This window comes from Anopheles arabiensis, chromosome 2 (assembly GCF_016920715.1).
Source record: "Anopheles arabiensis isolate DONGOLA chromosome 2, AaraD3, whole genome shotgun sequence".
Taxonomy (NCBI): Eukaryota; Metazoa; Arthropoda; class Insecta; order Diptera; family Culicidae; genus Anopheles; species Anopheles arabiensis.
In genome coordinates this window covers 57917986-57930956 of record NC_053517.1, presented here as the reverse complement: position 1 = coordinate 57930956, position 12971 = coordinate 57917986, and the positions used below count along the sequence as shown (strand labels likewise).

General features: G+C 34.8%; 2 protein-coding genes across 3 annotated transcripts in view; both read left to right on the top strand.

The window, feature by feature from the left end:
- Nucleotides 1-12971, top strand: part of LOC120898543 (cytochrome P450 306a1-like) — an 80331-nt gene that overhangs the window by 51298 nt on the left and 16062 nt on the right. The window contains exon 2 of one of the 2 annotated variants that reach the window (XM_040304535.1): nucleotides 1087-1504. The exons of the other annotated variant lie outside the window; for it this stretch is intronic. Coding sequence (XP_040160469.1) covers nucleotides 1189-1504 — 316 coding nt within the window. The 5' untranslated portion in view covers nucleotides 1087-1188. The remainder of the gene's footprint in view (nucleotides 1-1086; nucleotides 1505-12971) is intronic. 2 annotated transcript variants of the gene reach the window in all.
- LOC120898544 (uncharacterized protein K02A2.6-like) lies at nucleotides 1534-12723 on the top strand. Its single transcript, XM_040304537.1, has 2 exons — nucleotides 1534-4906; nucleotides 12616-12723. The coding sequence occupies exons 1-2, from the start codon at nucleotides 3537-3539 to the stop codon at nucleotides 12671-12673; spliced, it is 1428 nt and encodes a 475-aa protein (XP_040160471.1). The 5' UTR covers nucleotides 1534-3536; the 3' UTR covers nucleotides 12674-12723.

Sequence of the window (12971 nt, the reverse complement as noted above, 5' to 3'; positions counted from 1 at the left end):
TTCATCAAAATTAGAAAAAAAAATTGCACTTTATCTGCAACAAAATTTGGTTATGTATAGCACAGCAGGCGAGAAAGAAAAAGCCTGACTGATGCCAGCTGTGCGCACCAACACAGCAAATGGCCTAATGCATGACGTCATTCGAGCATAGCCGAGCCTCCAAGAAGTTCAGTGGAAGGGGGCCTGAAAGTTTGGTTGGACCGAACTGCTTTAGGCGAGAACAAGACGACTAGAGAATTAGAGCGCGAGATACCCTAAAACCCCTCGTATTGTTGGGCCCGTGATTTGATAGTAGATGTTTATCCCATGATGTTTAATAGTAGCTATTCCAATTGTCAAGAACGACTAAATTAAAAATTTGTGTGTTGTAAGTGTTTGTACAAAATGGTCATAGATAACGGAATAGTCAATACTTAGAAAAAATTTGGAACACGATTGCAAATGTTATTTAAACAGTAACATTTACCAAAATTGTAAATAAGGCAAAAATTTGGAAGGATTATGAACCGACATAAGATTTGGATAGAAATCAGTACCAAAATAGCAACTCAGCCTTATAGGGCAATTATAAAATTATCACAAGAGAAATGTTTTGCTTTTCGAGATGTTTGCATGAAATATTTCCTGCATTCAGTATACATATATGAGTTTCTGTTGCGTATCGCTATAACCGGTCCAAATTTACTAGTGAATATAAACTAACATAACACAGGGAGTATATAACATGTGATTACATACTCTCTTACTTATCCGGCGCTACTTTTCGGTCTTGGCCTGCCACAGGAGTGTTCGAAATCCGTTACCCCTGCCTTAATAGCGGACGCTCTATGCCATTCTGTCTCCTCAAATTGTGCATACTACGTCTCCTTTTTTCTTGTTGACGATCTTTAAGGAGGGCTTTACGGGCTGGGTGGTCCGTTTCCTTGCGTACAACATGGCAAACCCACCGGAGCCTGGTGAGCTGTAATTACTTAAACATAATATGTGACTACTTAAAATTGATTTTGTTTATGTAATTAACTTACATTTTCATGATTCCATTAATCAGTGTCCCATTACATTTTTTGCATTCTATCTCTTTTCCAGATTAAAAACAAAATTTCAAGTAAAGTACAAGGAGAGAGTTACTGGAGCGGATTTATTATACGAGGATCTACTGTATATTCATATGAATTATATAGTTACACAATGATAATGCTGATGTGTTTAGTAATTTTGTTATTGTTTTGCTGTATCTTCATAACTTTGTTGAGCCGACACAAAAAGCCTCCGGGACCATATGGTTTTCCATTTATTGGATGTTTAACATTAATTGACCCTCTTAAACCATACGAAACTTTTTCTCGACTTGCACGACAATATGGTACTACATACGGGTTGTGGATGGGACAAGTTTATACTGTAGTACTAACTGATCCTACCTTAATTCGAACCATTTTGTCAAAGGATGAAGCCACCGGTCGAGCACCCTTGTTTATTACACACGGTATAATGGGAGGTCATGGTAAGTAAACAAGCACCATTACAGGGTTTTCGAGGATTATATAGACATGTTCAGCGAGTTTTAGATTCGTTCAGGCATATAATAGACTCTTTCAGCGAGATATACAAGCCTATTATATTGCGTTCGGCATTCGAGAAGATTCACTCGCACGTTCATTATGTTCATTTTCGTATCGTTTTGCTAGCAACGTTCCGCTTCGAGTAACTCATCGGCAGATTCGAGTCGACGAAGTAAAAATCGGTACTGTATTGCTCGAACAGGAAGGTGCATGCGACAGATTTTCTGCCGACAGCTCAAGCTGTCGGAAACGCGCAAATTTAAACTCACAAAGAATTTAAGTCACTGTCTATGTGTGTAATTGAGTTTGACATAAGTTTATTAACATTCTCATCACTCATATTTATCCCATTTTCAACAAAATTATGGTAAAAAATGATTTTAAAGAAGTGCTGAATCCGTTTGTTTACACTCACTCCGACCGCCGATTGCTTCGACCAACTGTCAAACACACAGATGCTAGAACAAAAATGTCGACGAAACTTTCATCAATACGAATGGTGAAAACGATACCGGCTCGACTCGAGTGCTTCCGACGGAATCTAATGTCATTCGAGTAAAATAGTAGGTCTGATAGAAATGTTCGGAAGTAGGCGTTGACATGTTCAGCAAATCTGTAGTGCTGTCATTTGTTTTGTTTACACCCTGTGCCGCAGCGATTAATTTTTCATTCTTAAATGTCCTAAAAATAGCCAAAAATCATTCCCCAAGCTGTTTAATACATGATTTCATTGAAACAAACATATTTTTCGAAACCGTTTGTTTACCTCCTGATGAGGACAGTGGCGGATTTAACGGAACGCGGACTGAGCAGCCGCTGAGGCCCCGTCTATTTAGGGGCCCCGTGGATGGTAATACCAGCATATACAACAATGTGTACTGTAGTCTCATCCAGAACTTTTGTGCCCAATAGGGGCCCCATGGACGAAGAAACTCATGCTTGGTGTTTGGTACATGGTGTCTAAAAACGATATCGAGCTAGCCCTTGTTATTTTTTATTTTAACGTTTCATAGACTTGAAAAAACGATCATATAATTCGTAATTCGTTGTTAGGCAGTGTGTTAGATTGTCGTCAAGAAGTTTGTGATCTAGGCGTTACACTGGACTTCAGTTTAAATTTCCCGAATTGCACTACGATGATAAACACAATAGAGGCAATACAACGGTAGTTTACAAGACTTGCTTTAAAATACGACCAATTCAGAGGACTCACAACCATGCCAAGTTATCGCTCACATTACCTTCTGCTTGGTCTACAGACGCTCGAGCATCGTTTTAGGTAAACAAATGTGTATTTGTTGCTAAAATATTTTAAAAAAAATACGAATTAGACGTTGTATATTAGAGAAGAGCAACATCTACGTGCCTTCGAGACCTCTTCGCTCTCGTAACTTGCTTGTTGATGAGAGCAGGCGTACTTTATATGGATACTGTTTGGATTTGAATTTATCATACATTTTGTTTAGGAGAATTTGCTGTTTGGGTCATATTTTGACAGCTCAGTGAGGGATACAGTTCCGATCCGCACGGAATGATCGATTCCGCGGTGACGCTCATCACTACCAATTTTTTGTAAGGAGAAGACAGACGCTTCGTGAACTCGAGAAGAGAAAGACGTACTTGTGCGCAACACTTAAAACACCACGGATATTGTTCAGCCATTTTTTCTTTAACTTCACTAAAACTTTGTAATTTGTAACACAACGTAGGACTATAATAAAACTAGCAAACGTAATCAAACCCGTATAAACAGATACTGTTGGGTAACCGTCACATCTCTTCTCACCAAGTTTCGACATCTTGGTTGAAACGTCAGTTGTCAAATGTCGCTTCGTGTATTCAACTCACTTTGTCTTGCGAACTCAACAATAAAGCAAGCACATTGTCTCGAAATATACAACAAGTGGCGACGAGGATCGTGAAAAGTTTATTAAAACTTGTAAACACCCCAGCAAAGCCTCAGCATTAGCCAAAATGTCACATCCACCAGCAGGACCAGCAGGTCAAACAGAAAATTTGAGCAAAGATGCTTTGCTTCAGATTCTTCAAAACCAGCAGCAGCTGATGAACAAAATGGCGGAACAGATGGATAGCATGTGGCTAAACTCGCAAACGACGCTTAGCAGTGAGCTCATCTTGGACTCGCTATCGACAAACATTACGGAGTTCGTGTACGACGTAGATAAAGGTCATTCTTTTAATGCATGGTTTTCACGGTATGCAGATTTATTTGAGAAAGATGCCGAAAAACTTGACGACAGTGCGAAGGTTAGACTTCTCCTACGGAAACTTAACCCAGCAGCGCACGAACGGTACACGTCTTTCATCCTACCAAAGCTGTCAAAAGAGTTCTCTTTCGACGAGACGGTTGCTAAACTCAAAACCATTTTTGGTAGTGCAGTATCCACATTTCATCGACGGTATCAATGTCTCCAAACAATTAAAGAAGAAAGCGAAGATTATATTACATACTCGTGCAGAGTAAACAAAGCATGTGTCGATTTCAAGCTGCAAGAGCTGAAAGAGGAACAGTTCAAATCCCTCATCTTCGTTTGTGGACTCAAATCACAGAAAGATGCAGACATTCGAATGCGCCTTTTGTCCAAAATCAATGAGACACAAGACATTACATTGGAGAAAATAGTAGAAGAGTGCACAAGTTTGATGAACTTAAAAAGGGACACTTCGCTTATCGAATCAACTATTACTACTCCAGTCGCAACATCACAAGCAGTACGGAAAAATGATTCTCAAAGTTACTATCGCAAGGCGGGAAAGCACGGTGAAAAAAGATCAGCGACACCAAAAACACCATGTTGGTCATGTGGAGGAATGCATTTTTCCAATTTATGCGAATACAAACAACACAAATGCAATGATTGCGGGCGGACAGGACACAAGGAAGGTTATTGTGCATGTTTTTCGCCAAAATTACCCGTCAAACCACAGCAACAGCGAACATCTAATATAGTTACCGTCAATGCATTGAACCGAGGTCGGCGTTACGTGGAAACTATCATCAACGGAGTTCCAGTCATGTTACAACTAGATTCTGGGTCTGACATCACCATAATATCCCAGCAAAACTGGAAGAACATCGGAACACCATCGACAGCACCACCTGACTGCCAAGTTAAAACAGCTTCCGGGGATAGTTTAGACATCGAAGCAATGTGTCGTGCTACATTCATTCTCAACGGAACACAAAAAGAAGGTGAGGGTTATGTGTGTCGCGCTAACATACCCTTGAATGTTTTAGGTGCTGACCTGATGGATGAATTTGGACTATGGGACATACCTTTCTCAACATTATGCAACAAGGTTGAGCAACAGCCAGATCAGCAGTGTAGCATAGGTTCGACACCCGACACTATTAGACTTAGCAAATTAGAATTAGATTAGAATAGCAAAGACACAATTATTAGTATAACATCCGCTATAATAATCTGCAGTAAATTCATTACATCCTAGACACAAACCGCACTAAGGCTAGAATGAAACAGCTAATGATAGAATGAAATAGCATGATAAGTGGCGTGATCGTATTCACCAACACACTCAAAAGAAATAGTTTTTACAAGTATAAAATTTTAAATTAAACATTATCAGAACATAAATTACTGTAATTAGATGCACACAAATATTAGACATAAAAGTGCAATATGTTCTAATCCGAACCAACTAGATAAATAGGGAAAATTTAATAGAGTTCATCCAATTGCGCAGTAGGATAATACACATGGAAGGACGATGTTACCTAATGTACGCAAAAAGTCACGTACGCATAATGCGATAGATAGAGCAGGATAATAAATTGTAATCATGCATAACGGAGCGGATAAGCTAAATATGCCCATAAGCGCAATGTAATTATTTCGTATAAAAGGAAGCTCGCGCGTAGCTAGAAGAGAGTTGTTGTATCAGTAAAATCACGCAGTCCAGTCCGCCGCGCAAAAATTAGTTCGCAAATCAATAGAAGCCAACCACGCTATTAAGTTTAAGTAAAGTGGCAAAAATAAAGTGAGTTTATATAAAAGTGCAAATACAATCCGTCTTTAGTCAGGAACGGCACTAAGTGATGACAAGTTCACTACATGGCGACCGTGACACAGAGCCAAAGCAAAGGAATACGAACAAAACACTGAAGTAAGCATAACTAAAGGCTGCAGGTTATAAAAATCCCGTTGGACACGGTATGTAAACACTATGGTAAAATTTATATTTTGAAAACAAAAATACCATAGCGCGAAAAGCGGACGAAGGTATGTATCGCAACAATCGCGAGTGCAAATTCGTCGTAAACACTATTATGCACAATACATATACACTAAGCTCACAAACACTAAAGTATTCGGCATAGATGTACGTTTAGATCACATTACACTTATAAACACAAAAGCCGATACGCGTCGTAAAGTGAGATGCAATAATGTGCAGTGACACCAATACAAATTAGTTCCGTGATACAACAACTGTGAAAAAACTCACCCGAAACTGCATGAATATCCCGAAACATCACCAATACAGTGCTAAAAATGAAATCAAATGTGAATTAAAAGCAACAACAATTACACATGCAGTGACACATAAATACCGAACCGGAATACTAATCAGAATAGTGCACAAGAAAGTGTGAAACTAAGTGCGCTAAGTGAAACCGAACTGAACAATCCCATAATCGCAGCAGCAGCAGCACTTCCACAACGAACAACACGAGGAAAGTGTTAAGAACGATAGAACGCGAGCAACAATACGCGAGGAAGCAGTCAACGACGCCATCGCAGTATACACATCGAGCAGCTGTTAAACTACACATCGTGCATGCCGTAGGACACGCAAACGATAAGTTTCGTTAAGTCAGGTATTGTAAAATAACACTATGGGATATATATGAATATTCAGTAAAAAAAAAAATATATATATATATATATATATAAAAAAAATGTTATAAAAAAAAATAAGTAAATAAAAAAAAAAAAATAGGAACAATTATAGTTTTTGCGAAATAATTTTATTGGACTTAAACGTTAATTCATTATGTTATTTATTATGATTTTCGTTATTATTTAATGGATTGAATTTAATGAGTAAGTTAAAGGATAAATTGTTCCAGTTAAGGTTAATACAACATAAATTAGAGTATTTACCAAAGAATTTTAGAGTTTGTACTGTAAGTAAATATAAAATTTTGGCTAGAGAACTATTAACATCCATACAATCGGATTTGATGGAGCTCGGAGAAGCCATAAGTGAAGAGTATTTAAACAAAATTAACAGTGAAACCAACGAATGCTTTTCAGCGATTGAGTTTCGCATAAACAATTACCAAATGACAAACGATTCCCAAACAGAAAAAATGGCGCATTTCGATATTAAAATTGCAACATCTCTTGTTCAAACATATGATGGATCAAAAGAGAATCTTGACATTTTCATAGATTCTGTAAACTTACTTAAAGAGATTACTCCAAATGATCAAAAGGTAATGCTGGTAAAATTTATCAAAACACGAATAACAGGGAAAGCCAGAATAGGATTACCACGAGATCTGGACAACATCGATGAAATTCTAGAAAATATAAAAGTAAGATGTGAAGAAAAAACAAATCCCGAAAAAGTCATCAACCAATGAAAAACTATCCAAGCAAGACAAACCACTAAAATTTGTGAAGAGGTCGAAATCTTAACTAGCAAATTAAAAGGACTTTATCTAGAACAAAAAATTCCCGAAGAAGTAGCAAACAAAATGGCTGTTAAAGTTGGAGTTGACACACTTAAAGAAAAAATTTCCAACTCTGAAACAAAAATTCTACTTAAAGTCGGACAATACCCAACAATTACAGCAGCTACACAAAAGGTATTAGAAAATGAAATCGAAAACAATAATTCAAATCAAGTTTTAGCCTTTAATAGAAATCAAAATTTTTCCACAAATAATTTCAAAAGATTTCCTAACAGCAAAACAAATAATTATAATAGATATAACTCGAACCCAAACTTCCAAAACAGAACTAACAGGAGGTATTATGAAAGTCCAAATTCAAATAGATTGAACCCAAATACATATACCCCAAATAGAAACAGAGATAGACATTTCTATAGGAACCCTAGACAATATAATCAATTTGGAAGACAAAATACACAGCCCAATAACTTCTCAAATCAACAAGCTCGTAGAATATTTACTACTGAAGCTGAAGAAGAAGAGGAACAGAATAATTTTTTAGGCCAAGCCCGGCAGGAATAGAACAGCTGCCGGTAATGACATTGAATTTATCTGCCAATAATTCAACTACAATTAAAGTAGAAAAAGCTGCAAATAAGTATAGTTCATTATTTATAGACACAGGAGCAGCAGTTTCATTATTTAAAATAGGAAAAATTAGATCTCAGCATGAGATAGATAGCAATAACAATGTTAGATTTACAGGAATTACTAATAACTCTTTAATTACCTATGGTACAATTAGTTCAAATTTAATATTTAACAACGCAACAGTTAGTCATAAATTTCACTTGATTCCAGATATTATAGAAATAGAAGCCGATGGAATTTTAGGAAGAGATTTCTTTACAAAATATAAATGTAAGATAGATTATGAATATTATTTGTTAAATTTTGATATCAATGGAATCTCAATATCTCATCCTATAGAAGACAATTCACTCTTAATTCCAGCAAGAAGTGAAATTATTCATAAAATAGATTTAAAGAATTTAAAAAAAGATTCAGTAGTTCATGCACAGGAAATAACAACAGGAATATTTTGCGCTAATACAATAGTTTCCAAGAATAATCCAAGGATAAAATTTATTAATAGGGTAAATGTACCTATAGTGGTGGTAGTACCAATAGTGGTGCTATTGCTCCAAAATGCGGTTTATAGGCCAAATTAAAAGTAATTAAGTTATTTAAGTTAGTGTGAAATGTTCTTTAGCCTTTTACAAAGGGTTTAAAAGTTAAATGGGGCCATTCCGTTACTTAGTGACCGAAAAATCCATTACTTTGTGAAATGTGTCAACATTTTTCCAAAATCCTTAGGATTTCATAACGAATCCCTTTTCTCTGTTAACGTTCTAAACGACCACATAACCACGCAATTACTAGTTTTTCAACATAACTGTTATGAAATGTAATTGTTTTACTAATATTATTTGCCTTTTGATCATATTTATGCATTTTTAAGTGTTTTTTACCATAGTGCCATTATAGGTACACAAAACAGGCATGTTCCTATATTGGTTATAGTTATAAAATCAATAAAAAAAAGATCGTTTTAGATTTTTTCGAGGACATTTTTGACATGTCGTACTGTTTTCACTAAAATAAGCAACAGAAATGAGTTTTATGTAGGTAATTTACCAAAAACAATCCAAAATTCGCTTATCTGGCAGAATGAAAAATTGACTTCAAATCAAGCACATTCCTCCGGGTGTAGGTTGACGACAGGTGTGATGCAGTACTTTAGTGAATAGTTTCATTAATCAAATTTATACATTTTGTTACGATCAAATTACGCAAGAAACCAATATTATGGCAGTAATCCTTGCTATTCATACGAAAACAGCTTCGAAACTAAGTTTCATTGATATTATACACCGTTTTTTAGGCATCTTTGTTTACCACCACTATAGGAACACAATACGACGACTATAGGAACCATACCACCATTATAGGTACAACGAAGCAGTCACAAAAATATGTATTTTTTCGTAAATTTGATGTATTTCAGGGTAAAAATGGTTGTGATTGCGAAGATAAAACATTTTCCGAAACATATGTCTTAAAATATTCAGAAATTGTCCTTCCTGACACTTGAAATCCATTAAAACACATCGATACCACTACAAATTGCACCACTATTGGTACATTTACCCTACTACTGAAAAAGATACTATTATTAACACGAAATTTTTCAAACCTACAATAGAGCCAATTAATAACTTTGAAATTTATAAAGTAGCAGAAACTAAAACAAATATGCATAGAGTTAAAGAAATATTAAGCAAAATCAATTTAAAAAATTATCCAGATATTATTAGTCAAGAAATAAGTAAACTAGTAAATAAATTTTCTGATTTATTTTGTTTAAATGAAGACCCAATTACAACTAATAATTTTTATAAGCAAACAATTACTCCTAAAGACAATATTCCTACATATATACCCAACTATAAACAAATTCATTCGCAAAGCAAAGAAATAGATCAGCAAGTAAATAAGATGTTAGAAAATAATATAATAGAAAACTCCGTTTCCCCTTACAATTCACCAATTCTGCTTGTGACCAAAAAAAACAGGAAACGATAAGAAATGGAGATTAGTAGTCGATTTTAGGCAATTGAACAAAAAGATATTACCAGATAAGTTTCCACTTCCGAGAATAGACACAATATTAGACCAATTAGGAAATGCAAAATATTTCAGCACTCTAGATCTGATGTCAGGTTTTCATCAGATCCCTTTGGAAAAAGAATCGCGAAAATATACAGCATTTTCTACACCAAAAGGACATTATCAATTCACAAGACTGCCTTTTGGACTAAACATAAGTCCTAACAGTTTTCAGCGTATGATGGCAATAGCAATGGCTGGCCTCACACCTGAAATAGCATTCATTTATATCGATGATATTATAGTAATAGGAAGCTCAATGAAAAATCATATAGAAAATCTTACACAAGTATTTAATAGATTACGATACTACAATCTTAAATTGAACCCAGAGAAGTGCAAATTCTTTAAATCAGATGTTACATATCTTGGACACAAAATAACGGACCAGGGAATATACCCTGATGAAACCAAATTCAAAACAATAAGAAAGTTTCCTATACCAACTAACGCAGACGAAGTTAGAAGATTCGTAGCTTTCTGTAATTACTACAGAAAGTTTATACAAAACTTGCAAAACTTGTTTATGCAAAAATTGCAAAGCCACTAAATGATTTATTAAAGAAAGGCACACTTTTTGAATGGAAAAAGGAACAACAAACAGCATTTGATTCATTAAAGGAGCATCTGCTATCTCCAACCATTCTTAAATACCCAGACTTTAGCAAAGATTTTATTATAACTACAGACGCATCAAACTTTGCGTGCGGAGCAGTTCTCTCCCAAATCACAAATGGGCAAGATTTTCCTATTGCATTCGCAAGTAAAACTTTTACTAAAGGCGAAAAGAATAAGAGTATAATAGAAAAAGAATTAGTAGCTATACACTGGGCAGTAAATCATTTTAAACCATATGTTTATGGACGGAAATTTACAATCAGAACAGACCATAGACCACTGGTTTATCTCTTTGGTATGAAAAATCCAACGTCAAAATTAACCAGAATTAGACTAGATCTGGAAGAATTTGATTTCACAATACAATTCGTAGCTGGAAAAAGTAATGTTGCAGCAGACGCATTATCACGAATCGTGTACAATTCAGATGAGTTGAAAGAATCGATCCCAAAAACTAAAGAGGAGGATATTAAAAGCATTAAAAACAATTCAATTATGGTAGTTAACACAAGAGCAATGGTAAAGGCGCAAAAGAAAGTAAAGGATACACCAACAGCTGGAAGAAATAAAGAAGAAGTAACTAATCAAGTACTTTGGAAGACAGATAGACCGTCAGAAGTTAATAAGATTTTGAAAATTAAGTCAGAAGTTAAAAGAAATGGAATAGAAATCAAAGTATGTAGTCACAACTATAATAAGCAACTTGGAAAAAGGGTTACCCCTCTTAACAATTCTAAAGGCCAAAATGGAAGTCAAGAAATAGAACTTGCTCTTCTAGATATATGCCAAATTGCTAAGAAATTTAAACGAGACAAGTTAGCAATATCAGTTGAGGACAAATTATTCGAATATTACTCTCAATTAACCATAAAGGAAATAGTAGACACAGCAATTTTCGGTTACGAGATAATTTTGTTTGATCCACCTAAATGGATAACAAGTGAGAAAGAAAAGTTGAAAATAATGGAAGAATATCATGCCATACCCACAGGAGGTCATATAGGGCAATACAGATTATATTTAAAAATTCGTGAAAAATTTAAATGGAATAATATGAAGCAAGATATAATAAGTTACGTGCAGAAATGTGAAATATGCAAAGTCAGCAAAGTAAATAAGCACACAAAAGAAAAATCTATAATCACATCAACTCCAGCAAAACCATTTACCATCATATCAATTGACACAGTTGGTCCATTACCCAAAACAATAAATAACAACAGATATGCAATTACGATTCAATGCGACCTATCAAAATATATAGTGATCATTCCAATTAAAAACAAAGAAGCAAACACGATTGCGAAAGCATTGGTTGAACATTTTATCTTGACTTATGGAAGCTTTTTGGAGCTTAGATCAGACCAAGGATTGGAATATAACAATGAGGTGTTAGGTAAAATAGCCCAAATTTTAAAAATAAAACAAACATTTTCAACGCCATATCATCCACAAACAATTGGAGCTCTAGAACGTAATCATAGAAGCTTAAATGAATACCTTAGAGCATTTACTAATGAACATCACGATGATTGGGATGATTGGATAAAATTTTATGAGTTTGTTTATAATACAACACCACATACAGAAACAAAATATACTCCGTTTGAATTAGTTTTCGGTAGAACAGCAAATCTACCACAAGAAATTTATAAACATAAAATCGATCCAGTTTATAATATAGAACAATATTACAATGAAATGAAATTTAAACTACAAAAGTCCAATGAGATTGCACGTAAGAACATAATAATAGAAAAAGAAAAAAGAGAAAAAAGAATTATATCAGCATATAAATCCCATAGATGTAAGCATAGGAGACTTGGTATACTTAAAAAATGAAAATAGAAAAAAATTAGATCCATTGTACTTAGGTCCATTTATAATTACGAATATTAAATATCCAAATTGTACAATCAAGAATAAGCATACGCAAAAGACTACAACAGTACATAAGAACAGATTAATCAAGAACTAAATGAATAACGCAATTCTTTCGCTCATTCACTCAATCTTACGTTATTCACAAAAACGGGGGAGGTGTAGCATAGGTTCGACACCCGACACTATTAGACTTAGCAAATTAGAATTAGATTAGAATAGCAAAGACACAATTATTAGTATAACATCCGCTATAATAATCTGCAGTAAATTCATTACATCCTAGACACAAACCGCACTAAGGCTAGAATGAAACAGCTAATGATAGAATGAAATAGCATGATAAGTGGCGTGATCGTATTCACCAACACACTCAAAAGAAATAGTTTTTACAAGTATAAAATTTTAAATTAAACATTATCAGAACATAAATTACTGTAATTAGATGCACACAAATATTAGACATAAAAGTGCAATATGTTCTAATCCGAACCAACTAGATAAATAGGGAAAAT